The 21027-nt window shown below is 44.5% G+C and overlaps 1 protein-coding gene across 3 annotated transcripts in view; it reads right to left on the bottom strand.

Annotated features, from left to right (window-relative positions):
* PREX1 (phosphatidylinositol-3,4,5-trisphosphate dependent Rac exchange factor 1) overlaps positions 1-21027 on the bottom strand; it is a 227157-nt gene that overhangs the window by 108284 nt on the left and 97846 nt on the right. For all 3 annotated transcript variants that reach the window (XM_032767342.2, XM_032767343.2, XM_032767345.2), the window contains exons 3-5: positions 17061-17183; positions 10512-10616; positions 5428-5529 (exon numbers count right to left, since the gene is read on the bottom strand). In XM_032767342.2, the coding sequence (XP_032623233.1) occupies positions 5428-5529; positions 10512-10616; positions 17061-17183 (330 nt within the window). The remainder of the gene's footprint in view (positions 1-5427; positions 5530-10511; positions 10617-17060; positions 17184-21027) is intronic.

Below are 21027 nucleotides of genomic sequence, written 5' to 3'. Positions count from 1 at the left end.
AATGCTTGCCATAGACAGCACATTTCTCCCTGTTTAATTTAAGCCTTCACTGAGCCCAAACCCGTGCTTAAAAGGTGATGCCTGTTATTTCGTGTACATGATGAAACTCAGTGTCAATAGACAGATGAATAGTGGGATATTCTGAATGCTAACCTCCCAAATACAGACTCTAAATCCTTTGCCAAAATGCAGCACCAACAAGAAAGAGAAGAATATAAAGTAAGATTAGAAAGACTTTATATTGAAGATCATTAATGTGCAAGCCAACAAATTCTGTGCTTACTCCCTTATATGCTAGAGATGTTAGGCAAAAGCAGTACTGGGAGGAAGGGGGCCATTAATAGTAGTATCAGAATTGTTCCACCTTTTCACAGAAGCTGGAAAACGGTGTTGAAGTTTGAGCCCCATTCCATACCTGGGACAGGCAAATTGGGGAGAGTTCAAAAGAAAAGCAACACAAACATTAAAAAACTGCTCACACTAGTCAGAGCTGCTGCAATTGATGGACAAACTAGGAAAATGTAAATTATCATTAAAATAGCAACAATCATCAACATTTGAATTCATTTTTTCATCTCCATTTCCCTCATGCATTGGTTCAGGCATCAAGTGGCCTCATCAGATGAGAAACTATAGGAGGATTCACCACTAGATATCATACTACATACAGAGAATCACAGAAAATATTGGAGATACCTGCTTACTTATTATTTCCATAGCATCTTATCAACACTAACTACTTACCTATAGCCAAGTATCTCAGGAGATGCTCAGCATCTTCAGTGGTTTTATTTTCCCGTTCTTATGAAAACATCTACAGCACCTTACATCTAAGGCGCTTAAAGCTATTTGCAAATAATTTATTAACTTCACAGCACCCCCAATGATAAAGATGATTTTCCTGATGGTAGAACTGAAAAGAGAACCCAGAAGTCCTGATTCCTAATTTGTAAATCTAATCAGAAGACAAAAATACCTCTCAGACTAATGAGAGGACAGAATATTGGGTAAAACCTGACCATACCAAGATCATGTCTAGGTTATATGAAAATCCTGAAATTCATAAGCTCTTGTTAAAGACAAAGTAAAAGAGAAAGGAGAAATAACTCCTGGCCTATGATTTTGCTAATCTGTAGGAATATATTTGTGTCAGAATGCCCTCAGAGTAAGAGAAAACAGAGCCCAATCCCCAGTCACTGCAGTTCAGTAGCTTTCATTTTATTTGGAAGTTGCACTGTTTTAACACTAACTTCATTGCTGGGTTTGGAGAGTTGGTTTCACTCAGTCAGCTTTTTTATAATCACTCAAAGTTCTTTCCCAGTTATTTCCAAGTTTGAAACACTTATGTTTACTTCTGAGGAACTGGTATTAAAACTTTCCATTTTTATTTTTTCTCAGTAGCATTAACTAAGATTTGGAAGGCACACAATGTATCCATCATGAACTCATCCCCCTGAGAAACCATCAACACGTGTAGCTTCTGAAGATTAAGGACATTTTCTGAGCTGAAAGATATTTCCACTAATGACATAGACTCTCTTGATGAGGCTGATGTGTTGCATGGACAGAAGCTGGATTTCCTTCAGCATTTTCCTGTAGATCTATTTCATATCCATGAAACTTTAAGAAATGAACAGTGATTTAACTAGGATGTGAAAGGAACCCCATAAAGTAATGACATACTACAAAATAAGAATTTCCACCCAGAACATCTTTCCCGATAATTCCTTACAGTGCACTCTACTACAGTTTCATAAGTAGATTTAATACTGGTGAAGAGTTCTAGATTGGCAACACTGACATCCTCTATACAGACATAAGGCATAGCAGGGGCATCAACAGTGCACGCTTAACCCCATTCTTCCAGTGTGCTTTCATACTGACTTGGAGGGACTATTTCTAGGTAGGAGAGGCTATTTCAGTCTCAAGGCCTAGTCAGTATTTAGTCTGTATTCAGAGAATGGAGATTAGTGCCAACTAGAATTTTTATCACATACATACCTGAGTATGAGGGAGGGAATTGAAACCACCAGACCATTTCAAAAAAAGACCAATAAATGTTCTGTGTCATCTTATAGACTAACAGACATATTGGAGCATAAGCTTTCGTGGGTAAATACCCACTTCGTCAGATGCACATATCTGATGAAGTGGGTATTCACACACAAAAGCTTATGCTTCAATATGTCTGTTAGTCTACAAGGTGCCACAGGACTTTGTCGCTTTTTACAGATCCAGACTAAGATGGCTACCCCTCTGATACTTGACACCAATAAATGGTCATCAGATAATAATGACTTGGGTTGCAGCTGTGCTGGGTTAGATTTGAACCTCTGGCTTAGAAGCATTTATTCATACATCTTTTCCCTTTTCTCCATTTATAAAGCAACATGTTCGTTATTAAAGCAAAGCAGGAGAAACTGGCCCTATGGAAATTCCATTCATAGGCACTGCCATTTCTTGGCATAGAACCCATCACTAGCACTCAATGCCTTGCACCAAAAGCTACGAAAGAGAACAGAAACAGAAGTCAGAGGGTGACCAGATGTCCCGTTTTTATAAGGACAGTCCCATTTTTTGGGACTTTTTCTTATATAGGCACCTATTACCCCTCCACCCCCTGTCCTGTTTTTTCACAGTTGCTATCTGGTCACCCTAGTCAGAGGGTGCCAAAATTCCATCATATCATTAGAACTCCTATCTGACAATCAAAAATGTCTGTCTCTGTCTGAGATGTTTCCATAGCAACTATGTTCATGGTATTTAAATAGTGGCACATATCCTATCTGTCTTTGAATGAAGGCACTGAGGTTTCAGGATTCGCTTTAATATTTGCAGAATATGCTGTTCTAATATATGGATGGGCTTTTAAAATAGAACACAGACTTCTATTTGCATGTCATTAACTTGCAGCCAATGGGAAAGTATCTGCATAGATCAACACAGACTGGTAGAAATCTACGTTAAAGTATCATATTTTCCAAAGAGTTAAGAATTCACCAACCCCCACTCAGCACAGGCTGACTCAGCAGGCGAGACTTAGCGGACAGGAATGGAAAAGCGGAAGGCACTAAACTGTCTGAAAGAAACTCCAAGTATGTGGTCTGAGAGAAAGAAAAAGTCAATGGGTGAGAGGAAGGCAGCAGGACAAATCTAGGCATAGAAAACCAATCGCCTTCTAGAAGCAATATCTTTCATTCTCTTTTAGGGCTCGATTCTCTGCTATGCCCACCTTCTACTAGGTGCAGTAGAGGAAATCCCTGATTCTCTGACTTGCCCTGGTCACAGGTGAAAAGAGCCCAGAGACCACTCCCCAGTTGGGGATAGTTAGAGGATATCATGCACTAGCCACTTTGGTCATCCACATCCAGCATGTCCTCAACATGCCCACCAGGCTATGCAAAGGCAGGTGTAGGAGCCACCTCCACAAGCGCTGCACCTGCTGGGGAATCCCCCATACGGGCAACCTGCAGGAACTTTCCTGAGCTGTGCAAAGAGAGTGGAACAGGAGCAAGAATCTGGTCACTACTCTCCTGTGTGTGGCCAGTGTTTTCAATCCTTTGGAAATTCCAGAGAATCCAAGGAACCTCAGATTTTCAGCCTCCATCACTCTGATAAACACAGCTGGGAGCCACTAAAGCAACCAGCCACAATGTGGAAACAAGGAAGCATAAATATTACTAAGGTCCTTGATCAGGAATGCAAAGTAATAGCATTTTTAGATCCCCACTTCCTCTGGCCTGTTTACCCTATCAGATACCACCGCAGCCGTCTTTCTATGCACAGTAATGTTGCTCACAGTCCCAGTGTAAATTCAAAGACTGAACAGACACCCAGTCCTCCCCAAACTATCTCACATAAACAAATGTATATATTGCAGGAGCTGAGACAACATTCAACCCAGGTTTCACAAGGTCTAGATGTGACCAGTCTTATGTCCAAAGAGACACCAGAGCTGTAGGACAAAGACTATTGTCATCTCCCAACTATTGCTAACAGTAAGGAAGAAAGTATCAGAGGGGTAGCCGTGTTAGTCTGTTTCCACAAAAACAATGAGAAGGCTGGACCCCTCTTGTTTTAGTAAGGAAGAAATGTTCATAGCAGTCTCCATTGGCCTCCATTTCTGCATTTCTGCTCACACTCTCTTGTGTATGCAAACCCAATGTGAACTCAGCCCGCACTTGGTTTGCACACAAAACAGGTTCAATGTGTGTAAGTCCTAACAGTTGTGCCCACAAATGACAGTGTGTGAAAACCAGCATGTACATGTGGTTGGGGGTGTGCAAAGTTGCACAAGCACAAATGGAAGGCATGTTTGAAACATTTGACACTGAAAACTCCAATCAAGTGTCTGGGGGAGGGAGAGGGGCGAATTACAGAAAATGTGATAGGATCAAATAAACGAACAGTGGTTTAATAAAAGCAGAAAAAAGGCATGGAGTCTACACCTAGGCAGTGATAGTTTTCACACATTTGGGACAAATCCCCAGCCCTGATTGGAACGTATATTTTCTTACTTCACTCTCCACAAAGGGATCTTTCTTTAGAGATGGAAGGCACTTGCTTCTTTTATTTTTTGTATTAATAAATGAATGTGATTCTACTAGAAGGCATAAGACCGGCAGCCCAGGAGACTCATCACTTCTGTTTTAACCACAAAACAGGTACAACGTGGGCAGCGCAAATTCTCCCATGCTGGATGGCTTTGCCTATGTGCCTCAGTCCTGACCCAGAGAGGTCACTGATAGGGATGAGAAGTAAATTCAGTCCTCATTGCCCAGAGGTTCTTTGGCTTATCTGCTGAGATTGCCAACAAGGAGGCCAACTAGTGCTAACAGGAGGGGTGGTTTTTGCAGTGTTACCTGTCAATTGGGAACTGAGCTGAGACAACTGAACACATCTCAGACAAGCTGCCAAACAACAAGAGGTTGTAATCCCTCTAGACGTGTAGATTCAAACCAGTGACCTAGAAATGAAAAGCTTGGTAGCCCATTACTCATCCCCCGAGCCATCCAACACCCCCAGAATAAGGGTATAACTGTGTTTGAACACAGCTTTCCCAGAAGTGGCTAAAATAGCACTCAGAGGGGTAGTCATGTTAGTCTGTATCAGCAAAAACAACGAGGAGTCCTTGTGGCACCTTCGCACTGACTCTTCTGAGTAAGCATAAGGGACTCTCAAGCAGAACGGCATTATAGTGTCAGTGCATCTCCTTTTCTCACCTACCCAAACCACTCCAGTAACCACCCGTCTGTTAGACTTGAGCCAGCCTTTGACTACACCTACAAAAGTCATTCATGCACATCGGGTGGAAGTTAACTTTTAGATATGCAAACTGGGAGGGCAGAAGTGAGAGCACAAGAGCTAGGGCTGGAAGCAACCCAGGAACAAAGCAGCCAGCTGGGGAACTTCTATTCTAAATGGTACCTTTAAGAGAAGTGGATATTTGCAAATTCTCTGAATTGGTGTCAGCAGATAACCCTCTAGTGGAATGTCTGTCGTCTTTCTGCCTCCCAAAAGCATGCAGCTCTGTAAACAGAAAGGAAAAGAAACATCATCATTGATACAAAGCTCCTGTACTCTCTTGGATGATGACTTTTATAGTTCCATAGCACTGTTCACACATTTGGATCCCAAACCATATTGTACAGGAAAGAGAATCACTTCATCACCATCGAAAAGCAGCCACTCCCTGAAAGGCAGCAACTGTTTTTCTGCTGCTGTAACCAGGGCCAGTGCAAGGAATTTTCGCACCCTAGGTGAAACTTCCACCTTGTGCCCTCCCCCACTCCTCCAGCCCTGCGGCAGCTCTGCTCCCCCCTCCGCCCTGAGGCGCCCCCCCCCCCCCCGTGGCAGCTGCCCCCTTGCCCTGAGGCACCCCCGCCCACGGCAGTTCCCCGCTTCCAAGGAACTGTGCAGCACCTCCTCACCCCAGCTCACCTCTGCTTCACATCTTCCCTGAGCATGCCGCCCCCGCTCTAATTCTCCTCCCAGGCTTGAGGCGCCAAATAACTGATTGGCACCGCAAGCCTGGGAGGCAGGAGAAATGGAGCAGCGACCGTGCACTTGGGGAGGAACTGCTGTAAAAAAAAATTGGGGGCACCGCTTTTTGGTGCCCCCAAATCTTGGCGCCCTAGGCAACCGCCTAGTTCGCCTTAATGGCAGCACCGGCTCTGGCTGTAACACTCTAGAGCATTTCAGAACAAGAAATGAAGAAGAATGCTGCACCCTATGAACACTGCATGCACAAATCCAGAGAGACGCAATGTCATTCCCAAAGAGTGGTCAAGAGTTGCTGGAGGAATTCTGATAAATTTTCAGGACAAGTCAGAGCTGGGGGCCAGTTGATTGTAAATTGTATTGTGGTAGTGCCTAAGAGCCCCAGGCACGGACTAGGACCCCACTGTGCTAAGTGCTCTACAAACAGAATGAAAAATTGTTCCTGACCCAAAAGAAACAATAATACTAATAGCAACTGAGTGGGCATGAATCCTGCATAATAGGTCCCATCAGCCCTCTGCAGTTATGTTCTTTTTATTTTTTTTCTTCCACATTTTATATCCTTTATTCCAGAGGTGGGCAAAGTGTGGCCCGCGGGCCACCCACGTGACGGTCCTGCCTGGCCCTTCAGCTCCCATCCAGGGAGGCTAGCCTCCGCCCCCGCCCCCGCAGCCTCAGCTCGCCGGGCCACCAGCGCTCTGGCCAGTGGGGCTGCGAGCTCCTGCTGGGCAGTGCAGCTGTGAGAGCTGCAGGTGTAGTGTATTCAATTGCTCTCCATGGGAACGTGCTACTTACGGAGCACCAGAACTGGCAGCCATTAGTACATCGTAAGTAGCACATTCCTACAGGGAGCAATTTAATGCACTACACCATGGTAGGGAAGGCTGTGCCTCCCCAAACAGCCTGCCCCCGCATCTGCCACCTCTTACTTCCCATCCCCTGACTGCCCTCCTCAGAACTCCCAACCCATTCAACCCCCCTGCTCCTTGTCCCCTGACCGCCCCCTCCCGGGACCCCCATCCCCGCCCCCCAGGACCTCATTCCCCTATCCAGCGCTCCCCGCTCCCTATCTCCTGACTGCCCCAACCCCTATTCACACCCCCACAGACCCCCCGGGACTCCCACTCCTATCCAACTGCCCCCTGCTCCCTGTCCCCTGACTGCCCCCCGGGACCTTCAGCCCTTTATCCAATCCCCCCACTCCCTGCCCCCTTACCATGCCACTCAGAGCACCAGGACTGGCAGCTGTAAGTAGCATATTCCTGTGGGGAGCAATTTAATATACTACACTGGCCCTCCATACAGTTTTGGAACCCTGATGTGGCCCTCAGGCCAAAAAGTTTGCCTACCCCTGCTTTATCCAGTATTTTCCTTTTTGGTGTTGGAGCCCAGCTCCTTCTGAAAAACAAGAATCAGTCTTCACTTCCTAAATCTACCTGCTCAGTTGGAGCACTGACAACCCCGGGCAAAAACTCGACATGCAAGTCATGCTGAAACTCAGTGGATGGAATGTGAAAGGATGGGAAATGCTCCATGAAGATGCTACTAACTGTGGCGGGAGATTTATGTGTGCAAGTGCTGGTGATACAAAGGAGGGAGTTAGATGCTCGAAGCTCTCTAGGAATCACTAGGAGATGAGCCATTATGGGTAAAGATGGTAGTGTGGAATTCTTAATCCAAAGATAAACATTATACTGCCTGAGATTCAGAAAATGACAAACAATGTGAAGGGAAAAATGTGCAATCAACAAAAGGAACCCAACTAGCTCATTACTGTCATTACTTGATAGTCCTGCTGAACTTAATGTGACTCTTATGTGAGTTAATGCTCACCTATATAAGGTTTCCACCATTGCACCCCAAGGATATCAAACCCAAAAGGCTAAAATAAGATGCACTCATTAGGAACAGTATAATAAAGTTATGGCCAAAGTTTGAGCTGCAGGAAATCAAAGTCTATTGCATTCATAGACAGTCTCACTGCCTAATCATCATGTCTGAACCCATCGTTTGGTTCCAGGGTATGTTTTGTTTACTCTATGTGACATGATGGTTAGGCTATGAGACTGTCTATGGGATGCAATGGACTTTGATTTCCTGCAGCTCAAACTTTGGACATAACTTTATTATACTGCTCCTAGTAAGTGCAGCTTATTTTAGCCTGCAGTTTCCAGACAGAAAAGGGTACATGGACATGTCTGTACCCAAGATAGGGCAAACCTACCCAGTTTTGGTTAGACATTGTTAATGAAAGAAACCATATAAACACTCCACAAACTATACACTCAGTATCGTTATTGCTGATACACGAAGTAAGAAAAGTAAATCCAAACCCAACCAAGTCCAGGTGAAAGGGTCAGAGTTGTTCCATGACTCATTCAACGTGTATTTGAAAGACTCACAAAACTTTCCAGTCAACCAAAGTTAAGTTTTATGTATGTAACAAAGCCTCAGACAAGCCAAACTTCACCTGCTTTGTTCATTAAGAACATTTTCCTAGTGCATCATTCATTATAGTGGCCCAGAAGCACTCTGAGCACTGGTGCTATTTTGGCTGTTGGTTTAATCATCTCTTCGTTTTTAAACAGCCCTCACAGACACCATTTATCAACAGCCCTGAACGATATTTTTACATACAATCTCCTGCACAATAACCACTCTCCAGGCTATTCTAGATCTGTGGTGCTTGCTACCAGCTCACAAAGCTCTCCATTCAATTTTCCAAGAGTCTCATCTGATTCAGTTCTTCCCAGGCCTCTTTTCCGCCCATCGCTCCAGCACCGGATCAAAATTGCCATTTAAATCTTACTAAATTTTCAGATATATTCCCAGATCTTCTGAGGCTGGGCTCTATATTTCACCAGCTGTGAGAGGGCTCCCAGGCCAAATCCATTCACACAAGCCATGCTTTGTATTCTAATGTAACCCTCTTTGCAGGGTGACATTATAACATGGGCTTTCATGGGAGATTGGGGGTGGAAGGAATTACAGCAGCCACAGCAAAGCACAGGCTTTAGTGTTTTACCCATATTTACAGCTATTTTAAGAATCTTTTGAATCCAGGTGCTACAGAAAACGACAGTTGGCAGCACATCATCTCTTACTCTGGGCCTCCTGCCCAGTTTGCCAGTTGAGGCCAATAACATAGCTAAAGCTTTTTGTCTCTGTTAGCCCAATTAGTAGGTGCAGAGAACACTCTGAAATAATAGTCATATGCACTTTTCTCTCTAGACCAGGGGCAACCTTTGGCACGTGGCCCATCAGGGTAATCCACTGGCGGGCCGCAAGACATTTTGTTTACGTTGATCATCCACAGGCATGGCCCCCCGCAGCTCCCAGTGACTATGGTTTGCTGTTCCCAGCCAATGTGAGCTGTGGGAAGCAGTGGCCAGCAAGTCCCTGCAGCCCACGCCACTTCCCGCAGCTCCCATTGCCCGGGAACGGCAAACCATGCACACTGGGAGCTGCAGGGGGCCGTGCCTACGAACAGTCAATGTAAACAAAATGTCTTGCGGCCCACCAGCAGATTACCCTGATGGGCCATGTGCTGAAGGTTGCTGACCCCGGTCTAGACCTTCTCCCAAATAATTTTTCCTTTGCAGTGATACACAGAGGAGTCAACAGGCTAGAAGGAGACACTTCAGTGCTTCAAAACCACAGTGACATTATGGGACTAACTCAAACTCACAAGAGTGAAGAGGGCCTGAATACTTAAGGGAATGAACTCTTGTTCTCCCTGCTTTCTGTTAGGTCTAGGAATTGTGGTTGAAAAGTGCCCAGAGGATGAGGGCCTACCTGGAAAGGATATTCATTCAGAAGGGGCTTCTGTTTCTCTATTTAATCTGGAAGGACTGGGCCTTTGGAAGGTGGGAGACAAGTTAGGAATGGAAGGGAATGAAGCCCTCATATGAAGGACCACATTTTCAAAATGGCAGTCTCCTTTCTACCTCAAGGCATGCAGTAAGAACTTAGCCTAACATCCTGAATCACCCTATCAACTGGTGGCAACTCTCACTCCCAGTACCTGTCCCCCTGGTTGGGAACAAGGGACAGATGACTTGGAATCAAGGAAGAAGGGAGGAGGATGTTGGAGGGAGGAAATGCCATCAAAGAAACAGAAAATAATCAAGAAGTGAAGTTCACTTTTTTGGGAGGGAGCTCTGTCTATTGGCTAGAGCATGGAGTGGGAAATCAGATCCACTGGGGTTCTAGTCCTAATTTTGCCACAGACTTGTTGGGCAACTCATTTAATTATCTGTGGGTCAACTCATCTCTGGCCTAAACGGGAACAACCTCCTATTGAAATTGCTCGTTCCAGGGCTGAATTTAGTTCTGTGACTCAGTTTGCCAATCAAAACAATGGGCATATTAATATCTACCCTCCCAGCAGCTGTAAGGCTTGAATGGTTCATGTCTGTAAAGTGCTTTGAGCCCCTGGGACATGAAAGTTTCCTTGTAAGTATAGTACAAAGTTGGATTGTTACGTGCAAGATACTAGAGACGATGCTCACCAGGAGGAACGCTCTCACTGCTGGAATCTTGTTCAGTTCCATTAGGAGCCTGAGTGCTTTCTCATGGTTGCTGCAATATTCCTCATATACAAAGAACTTGTCTTTCTGCAAGAAAAAAATAACACATGTTGACTCAGAGTGTGATTGCATGGACAGAACTGGTTTGCGTATTTTCTCTCAGAATAAAACAAATTAAATACTTTACAAAGGAGTCTGAATTTAGGCACAACATTAACAACAAATGGAGGTGCTCCTCTAATTCCTTACCAATTGTGCTGTAAAAATATACATGATCCTTCTGGCCATACACATGATGTCATGCCCACAAACTGAAATTAAATCTCCTTGTTAAAGTACAAGAAGCAGCTGGTAGTACCATGTTCTACTTTATTTAAACCACAGGGTGAGAGTGATGGTAGAATTTTTTCCAGTGTAATAGATTAGAGATGCAGAGCACCCTGTAAACATCACTTATTTGGAGAACAACATGGAATATTTTACAGAAAAGCAATAAAAACCATTTCCAGCACTTTGCAGCTTAAAGGCCCTTGTGCCATGCACCCACCCATATCCAGGGACAGACACAATCTGTCCCAGACTATGAGAAGGGTATTTTTAGAAGTAGTATCTTGCAGGTATTTGTCCGTATAGATCTTCCTCCGCAAGCTGCAGATTAGATATTTTCAGACTTTAGCAGCTTTATTTATGCAGATATGCACAGATCCATGCAAAAACTATGGCTGTTTGAAACAGTTAAGCAACATGGATCTGGAGAAATATAGCTGCATTCCCTAAAACCTCATGGAAGAGAAACTGTGTTTACACAGTGATACAGGAGGCTAACTCAGCATTCAGGTCAACAGTTTGAGGGCTGGACACTTGCTCATGAACTGAGTAAAGCGCTGCTTGTTTTTATACCATAGGATCGCTGATCTGATGGGGCATTTGTTTCTCCTTTTATTGATGGGTGCAGAGCTAAGACTAAATTGATTTCTCCCCAAACACAATAATATCAATGGCATAAGGCAAACAAAGCAGCAGCCACAAAGAAATTGGAGTGAGATGCGGGCAAGCAGATGCTCTGGACCTTTATCTCTCAGCTGCATGGCTCACATTGGTATATGGCTTTAATCCTGGAGAATTCAATAGAAAGGGAGGCTCCAGACCACCAGACACAGGAAAAGGCAGGCTGGATGCATGACACACATGGATGGAGGGAACTGGGAGTCATGCTGATTGTGTCTTTAAAAGAGCAAGTTAAAGAAGGAGAAGCTGGGCATGTGAGTTCCTCCGATATTTGTTTTTCTTGACTCCCTCATGCAGCTCCAGATGCACAGGAGCAGCACGCTTGAAAACTAGCTTCCTAGAAATAGCATCCATTAGCATGACAGCATCTGTTTCAGATCAGGAGAAGAGCTTGTATCAATGCAACAGGAGCAAATGTCATTGCTCAGGTTACTGACTGCAACATCATGCATTCCACACTCTGAGAGGTTATATTTGTATCATTACAAAATCACCCTGCTAAACTTGACTCAGTATAATAATTATACACATAGCAGATTGCTTTTATCAAGTCCTTCCAGCTATCTTTCATGCATAAGACCCACAAGTATGAGAGCTATGCTTTAAATTACTCTGTGTCTGAAGTGTTTAATTTCCTCTCTGGGTGACATGGAGGTTTCCCTCCTTCCCATCGATGAAGAAATGATCAGTTCGATAATTAGAGATGTTATCCATTGGAATGCTGAGCCTACGGTTACCACTACCTTAGAGTGCAATTATGGTCAGACAAGGGACTGTGTAAAAATGACACCTTCTTATTCAGCAGATCTGCTCCCCATTTGCATCCAGACCCAGAGATGCTGTACAGACAAAAATTAATTTTTACTGCTCTAAATTGGAATATTCCTAAAAGCCTTGTTCCCCCATATTCTCTCTGAGCCTTGCATGGAGTCCTTGGAGTGGGAACAGAAACAAGTTCCCCTCAAAGGAGCCCCTCAGCTTTTGGGCCCCAATTCATCAAATCATTTAAGCAGACATTTAATTTTAATCAAGCAGTCCTTTCCATCCTTCTTCAGGAACTTAAGCACATTCCTAAATGCTTCGAGATTGCTTGATTCCAGTGTACTTAGGGGATGCTGCATTAACTTGCCTCATCCTTGAGACAGCATTGTCTGATCATATGCACACAGCATCAGGCAAACAGCAGATGTATCTAATTCAAATTAATAGGAGCTCAGAAAATGGATGGAATCAAATAAGCCAGCACTGCTGAACTGGAGGTTGGAGCTACATGTGGTCTATCTACACCCTATTTTTGATACTCTTCCTTTCCAACAGCCAGTAAGGCTCCTACATAGACCTAGTGGCTTGGTTAGTCAGCAGCTTGTCTTCATCATTGCTGATTAGGGTGACCAGATGTCCCGATTTTATAGGGACAGTCCTGATATTTGGGGCTTTTTTTAATACGGGCTCCTATTACCCCCCACTCCCTGTCCCGATTTCTCACATTTGCTATCTGGTCACCCTACTGCTGATCCAAGGCGGAATGAAGGCTAAGGCTGGCCTCCAGTGCAGGTCAGTTGCCATAGATATACATCAATAGATGTTGCTTGACTGACTTGTGGCTAACTGTTGTGACATTGATGGGAAGCCCCATTGTTCCAGCACTCATGTAAAAATGACAGAGAACTCAAAGTCCCATGGAAGTGCTTGTGTGTTGTGAGGGTTTTTTGTGGGGGATGGGGAGTTCTGTGCTTTGTTCGGACTATAAGTTATATGGAGGCAGATGCTGCTTGGCCTCGGAGGTTATATCACTGTCAGCAGGTAGTTCTCTGTGATCCAGGAATCTGCACACAGACTTCCTGTACTGCTTCCACCCGACATGAATCAGCTCTGGCAATAACAGAGAGACCAAGCTCTGGCCAGCTCTGTGCACTTCTGGTCCGCAGACAGCCTGATGTTTCCATGGTCTGCATAAAAGAGCCTTTATGACACGGAAACTCAGGAAAAACGTTTAGAGTTTAGAAAGTCAAGGGAAATGTCAGAAAGAGACACCATTAGCCTGTGGGCACTTGAGTCTTGGGATTCTCACTCTATTTGCTGAATTTAGGAGCATTTTTTTAAAACAGCTATCTGCTGCAGGGGAACAGCTGTGCTAACATCTGGCAGGTGACACGGAAGTGGTACTTGTAATCAGGAACAATGATGAACTTGCTATTAAGTCAGATGATCATGAAGATACATGGGCACATTCAGGTCACAGGCTTTATCTAACTTCCTCACCACTAACCTCCTTTGGGTAAAGCTGTGACTTGACTATAATGAAAAACAACGTGGTGAGAGTGATGTTTGGATTCACAAAACCTTTAGTGATTTTCAGATGCAATTCAGGGTGGGAAATCCATCTATTCATTCTACTCTATTTGCTAGGAGGACCCAGAGACTTACAAAATTTATTTTTAGAATATTTGTTACCTCAAGGATTTCTCCCTCCTGCATTGAGGTTGTTTGCTCACTTGTCAAACTGGCTAACAACACGTGCTGTGGAAAAAGTGTCAGCTCTATAACTATGTCCCAGAACTGCATCTCTTGGGGATCATCGTTGGCTTTTTCCCTTCAAAGCCCAGTGTTCCATCCTTTATTCTCCTTGTGACAAAATACTGCCCACCATTTTGCTGAAACAATGCAATGACTCCATGGAAAACTGCTGAGAACAACGGTACCTCCACAGTACAGCTTGCTCACAAGTGCCACCACTTCATTAGAATAGTACCAATTACAGACATGGGGCACTGGTACTCTAAGCAAAGAGGGGAACTGGAGATCTGCTTTAAACCTAGGCCACTGCATTAGAAATCTCACTGCCAGTAGCCAGGGTATCATTATTTAAATTGCATTGTGGCAAGACACAGGCCCTGAGAATTAGCCCTTTCTGTCTTCCACCTTGCTGCACTTCAGGCTGTATATTATCTTCTGAGCTCCAGCAGGACCCCACATACTAAGAGATTGCTTTCTCCCCCTTTGCTAACCTTCTCTTGGTCCTTGCTTGCCTGGAACTAAGTGGCAATAGTGTCTCCCAGCATTATTTCTGCATCTCCTTAGAACTGGAGCCCTAGGTGGACACACATAGCAATTATGGTTATGACCAGTCTTGACTGTATATTCTGAACTGGAAGGAGTTTGACTCACTGCAATGTATGGACTGCAGGCCTTTGTCTCTTGGGGATTGTGGGACAGAATCGTGTAGACATTATGAGCAGTGCATTGTACTAGCTTCAGTGCAAACTGATGTAGAATGTGCCAGTCCATTAGACTCCAATACAAGAGAAATTTGCAGTAGCACTCATCCATCTGGCATTATTGTCTAATCAGTGGTTCTGAACCAGGGCCAGGGGCCTCTTGGGAGGCCACAAGCAGGTTTCAGGGGATCCGTCAAGCATGGCCAGTGTTAGATTTGCTAGGGCCCAGAGCAGAAAGCCAAAGTCCTGCTGCATGGGACTGCAGCCCAGGGCACCAAGCCCCACCACTCAAGGTTGAAGCCAAAGCCTGAAGAACTTAGGTTCATGGTGCCCCATGGTGTGGGGCCCCGGGCAATTGCTCCGCTTGCTACCCTTTAACGCCAGCCCTGGCTTTTCTATGCAGAAAAACAGTTGTTGTGGCACAGCTGGTGCACATGGTGCAGTTTTTATAGCGGGGGGGAGGGGCTCAGAAAGAAAATGGTTGAGAACCTCTAGTCTAATAATTTCTCTATTGCACATCTATGTATATTTCATTAATAAAGGGTATTTGATTAAGAATTAATCACTAAATATTTCAATAACAAAGTTATACATCAATGGTTTTCAACCTTTTTTCATTTGCAGACCCCTAAAAAATTTCAAATGGAAGTACAGACCTCTTTGGAAATCTTAGACATAGTCTGCAATCCCCCAGGGGTCTGCAGACCGCAGGTTGAAACTGATTATTATACAATATTTCTTGACATGTAGTTGTAGCTGTGTCGGTCCCAGGATATTAGAGAGACAAAAAGTGGGCGAGGTCTGGAAGAAGAGCTCTGTGTGGCTCGAATGCTTGTCTCTCTTACCAACAGAAGTTGGCCCAATAAAAGATACTACCTCATCCACCTTGTGACTCTATACAATATGACATTTATACATGAAATTATAGTCAGTGAGGTTAGTGGGATTATACACCAGGGCTGAATTTGGGTGTATGACAATATACTAACATTTCTGTGGAATCAATGCTATTTTATAAGAAACCCTGCAGTTTTCCATCATCCCCAAGGGAACATCCTGTTTTAGTATCTCCAGTTAATAACTGTAAAATAAACATCTCCACATAATTGTAAAATAAACATCTGATCATTAGTATGTCCTACTGTCAGGCAGCGATACTAGTAGATGTTCAATATATGGACCATAAGGACAAACACCTGTCAGGGATGATCTAAATGGACTTAGTCCTGCCTCTGCAGGGGGTGGACTACATGACCCCTTGTAGTCTGGTCCAACTCTACATTTCTATGACTTCTTGTTCTCCTGTGTGTTTGCATAGCTTTAACATGGTATGGCCCCACTCCTCACTACAGCCTCTGGGCACTACTACAATATAAATAATACGTTCTACTACTAGGAATAATATTTACATGATTGTCACGTAATAAATAAACAAACATATGCAAAGGCAGCAGGTGCTGTAGTTTTATGACTAATGAAAGGCTGTATAAATTCTGTGCACTCAGACAGACCAGGTACACCATAAAGTCTGGATCATCCCAGATTATTGAAGAGTGATGGAATAGATATGAATGAAGCATTGCTGCTGTTGAATATAGTTATCAGAATTCTCAGAAAAGATGTTATGTGGGAGGTTTCTGATTTTCAAATGCTTTGGGAGTTCAGTTGCACATAAAAAATGTACACGCAACTGTGTGTTATTGTATGCAAATCAGATAACTTTGCATGCAAATAGCACGTGAGAGAGATGTCAGTCAAGTCATACACATTCATAATTACTTGTCTTGCACGCACAATTAGTGTATTTTATGCATAAATTAGTCTTGGGATTGCACACCTAAATGTTTGAAAATCGGGCCTTCATTGTTTAACCAAGTTATTAAGGAGAACTGCTACAGTAGGAGCCTTAGTTTTGAATTTCCAGTCTTTTGTGCATTAAAACATAGAGATTTTTGCATTGATTCTATTTAGAATGGAGATGCTGTTTTAAAATTTTTAGAACCAAAGAAAATAAACTCTTAGTAAAATGTGATCAGCTGGATGAGAAGAAAAGAAAAAAGAAATTCTATGCAAGGGGAAGAGGAACAATTTCTAAAAATACCTCCTTGTTTTGCTGGGTTTGATCTGGTTTCCATTGTTCCAGTCTCATTCACAAAGGTTTTTCCCACTCCACATAGTACGTTCATAAAAGATACACATTGTCATGGTACAGTTACCAAAACTAAGAGATTAGGGCTAGCTAAGGGACATGAGAGCATGTGACAGGAAGCTGCATTTACAGATAGCATTAAGTCATTGTACTCACAAATTTTAAGAAAACATTTCCCAGTTCATGCTGAGACTGAGGTTCTGGTTGTAAACAAAATTCCAGGGCAGCCAAGAACTCCTTGTGAACGTCAAGAATGTCTTCGATGTTGGAAAACAAGATCTGAAATACCAAGAGAAATCCAGTGTTAACTGTTGATGAAGGTTGGGGTGTCTTATTAAAGTAGAAGTACCTAAATACGGTGCCTATTTACTGCTGCCAGGAAGCAACCAAAATCAATAGGAATGGCTGCATTTTAAAATGTCTCTAGGGTATGGATGATTATGTGCCTTTCACACTCTCAGTCTTCCCACAGGGAGGATCTTAGTTTTGCTTGTGCCATTGACCTATGTAAATAAAGATGAACTTTCCAAGGCCTGATAATCATCATCGGCCTTTGTCAGTTCTATAGAAGGTTTCTCACAAATTCTCAAGAGGTAAATGGGAAATACCATGTGGGCTCACAAAGGCCAAACTCACATTAAAGGAGAAGGCAAAAAAGCCCTCTGCCTTCCCCTCCTACTCATGACAATCAACTTTCGGAGGTAATGTAAGAGGTCATTTGAACACGTCAGCACTTGTGGTCATTAAGGAACCTGTGGTACTTTTTGCACGACGTGAAGGGCTAGCAATAATTTTCTAGGCAAACTGGAAGGAGTTATTATTCTTATCCTTTAAATAATTATAATACTATTCACTTATATACACCATTTCGTCTGACCCTGCAATGCAGTATTGCTGTGTGCTGTGAAACAGCAGCCATGTTCCACACCTTTAGTGTATTTTACTAGTGGACAAAGCATTTCCTTCAAACACAGGACCTACTTTTTCAGACCAAAACTAGGCATGTATTTACATATTCACAACTGCACATTAAGGTCCCAATTCCCAGCTTACATACACACACACACACACACACGCACATGTAGATAAGAGCCTTAATTCTCTATTACCTTGCTCCTTGAGTTGCTTTTTATACTAGAGCAAAATCAATATAGCAATGCTACCAAATTAGAATAGTAGCATCTTACTCCCATTTTGCACAGATGGAAATGGCCACACAAGCTGCAGGGTAATGGAGAATTAGGCCCCTCGTTTGGATATGCACTATTGTGTGTCGGTGCACGTCGGGCATCTGTGCATCCTTGTACTAGATAAGTATCTGCTAGCCATGAGTGAACACAATTTCTGACTTTGTGTGAGCATCTATGGTAGTGAGCATGCATAACTGCTGATGTGCAAACACACACACTCAATTCAGGTGTGAAAAAAATCCCCTGGGGTGTAGTATGCTGACAGAGTTCTCTGGGTGAAAGGTGCTACAAACATGCAAGCTGTATAATATCTAGTTATCACCATATGAAATAGGAAGAGAAACCATGAGTGGAAGTGGAAGTGCAGGTGCTGGAATGCTGCCATAAAGAGAGAGGAGTCCCGACAAACGAGTGACCCAGCTAGGCTATAAGCATTGGCAGGGCCGGCTCCAGCGTTTTTGGTGCCCCAAGCGGCGAAAAAGAAAGAAAGAAAAACAAAGCCGCGATCGGCGGCACTTGGGCAGTAGCAGCTCTACTGCCGCTGCTTCGTTCTTCGGTGGCAGGTCCTTCCCTCAGAAAGGGAGAGAGGGACCCACCGCCGAATTGCCAGAGGTGCCGCCTCTCTCTGTTGGCCGCCCCAAGCACCAGCTTGCTGCGCTGGTGCCTGAAGCCCGCCCTGAGCATTGGCAGTCTCTAGAGCACAAGCTTAGCAGGCAGGCTGAATATGAGAGCCTCATCTGGGATATGTGTGTTACACTATATTTTCCAATCCTTTCTTCTAACCAGGCTACTGTCAAAGGGAAGGAATGCGATGAAGTCAAGCCATTTCTCACACTGCAAACAGCCTCCTAGCTCTGGCTTCATCAAGAAGTGACAATCTTGTGATGTAAACAATACCAAGGAGAAATGGCTTCCGGTTTCCAAACATTCACTGGGTGAAGTGCAGGAGACTCAGAAGCTTCCAGCACTTCCCACGCTACATTTTAGCTATCAGGCATGCTCTCAGTTGCAATATTGTACATTGGAATTTACCCATTGGCTATAATATCACATGCTTCAGCCTGAGTTAATGTGATATTAGCCACTCACTGGAGGAATCACCTTGAGCTTGAGTACTAACTCTCCCCAAGACAGGTATGAAGTCCATTTCCTCCTATGGCTAGTTTGTGTCTGGCCCCTGCCAGCATGTGCAAGATTGAGGATTCAAAGAGCCTTCCACTGTACATTAAGGATAGACACAACTGTGTCTCTCTAAGGCAGTGGTGGGCAACCTGCGACCCAACGGCCGCACACAGCCCATCAGGGTAATACACTGGCAGGCTGCAAGACAGTTTGTTTACATTGAGCATCCACAGGCACAGCAGCCTGCAGCTCCCAGTGGCCGCAGTTTGCCGTTCCTGGCCAATGGGAGTTGCAGGAAGTGTTGTAGGGGTCAGGGACATGCTGGTCGCCCTTCCCACAGCTCCCATTGGCCAGGAATGGCGAATTGCAGTCACTGGGAACTGCAGGCAGCCATGTCTGCGGACGCTCAATGTAAACAAACTGTCTCACAGCCCGCCAACGGATTAGCCTGATGGCTGCATGCAGCCTATGGGCTGCAGGTTGCCCACCACTGCTGTAAGGTTCTCAAGGGGGCAGTGCCACAGTCCTATCCCGCTTCACACTTGTTGGCTGGATGTGCAGAGGAGAGCATGCTGAATCCTCCTAATGCAACTGCACTGTACATGCTGTCCCCTTTCACTGCAGGAGGCTCAGAGCTTGCCTTAGAACAGGGGTTCTCAACCTCTTTCTTTCTGAGCCCCTCCCAACATGCTATAAAAACACCATGGCCCACTTGTGCCACGACAACTGGTTTTCTGTATATAAAAGCCAGTGCCGGTGTTAGGGAGTAGCAAGCAGGACAATTGCCTGGGGAAGCTACATTTCTCAGGCTTCATCTTCAGCCCCGGGTGGTGGGGCTCAAGGCCCTGAGCTTCAGCCCCATGTGGAGAGGCTTTGGCTTTCTGCCCTTGGCCCCAGGGAGTCTAACCCTGGCCCTGCTTGGCAGACTCCCTGAAACCTGCTCACAGCCCCCGAGGGAGCCCTGGACCCCTGGTTGAGAACCACTGACTTAGAACACTGGATCCCTGCACCATCCCCAATGCAGGCCTGTGTCTTAAAGCCACCATCTGGCTCAAAAAGAATCAATCATTCCAACATGGCGAATTTGCACTGTTGGCCTTTGAACAGCTCACTGTGGTCAACCAAAGAAAGCAGAGGAAGGAGGAGAGGAACACAAGCTTCTCTCTCCACAGAGGGCCTGTTTGTTTGCTTCCAGAAAATTCCCAGTGCAAATCCTCGCAGAACATACCACAGCTCTCCAGCTCAGCTGCAACTGATGTTATGGTATGTTAGCCTCTGTTGCATGGCCAGGAGGAAAGCTGTGCCAGAAGGAGATTAGCAAGGAAGAGGAAAACATCTGTCAGGCATGACTTTACCCTACAAGGAGCAGTCTTCAAGGGGGTATTTTATGATCCAAGGAATATCTGCTGTGTAATATACTGTGTTCTGTGATGGCCAATGGAATCCAGGCTTCTTAGGTAACAAAGGTCATCTGAGGCTAAAGGGGGTAGAGGGGCCTTCCCTAACTTTGCTAAAAAGTCTGTTTGATATAAAGTTTCTATTTCCTAGCATGATGGAGGGAGGGATAGATCAGTGATTTGAACATTGACTTGCTAAACCCACAGTTGTGAGCTCGGTCCTTGAGGGGGCCATTTAGGAATCTGGGACAAAAATCTGTCTGGGGACTGGTCCTGCTTTAAGCAGGGGGTTGGACTAGATGACTTCCTGAGGTCCTTTCCAACCCTGATAGTCTATGTCAGGGATCTGCAGCTGGGGACTTGCCTATCCCCAACAGTTGTATCACTTTAGTTATACCAGTACAGTAAAAGTGG

Source organism: Chelonoidis abingdonii, chromosome 14, assembly GCF_003597395.2.
Source record: "Chelonoidis abingdonii isolate Lonesome George chromosome 14, CheloAbing_2.0, whole genome shotgun sequence".
Lineage (NCBI taxonomy): Eukaryota > Metazoa > Chordata > Testudines > Testudinidae > Chelonoidis > Chelonoidis abingdonii.
This window is presented reverse-complemented; position numbering and strand designations above follow the sequence as displayed.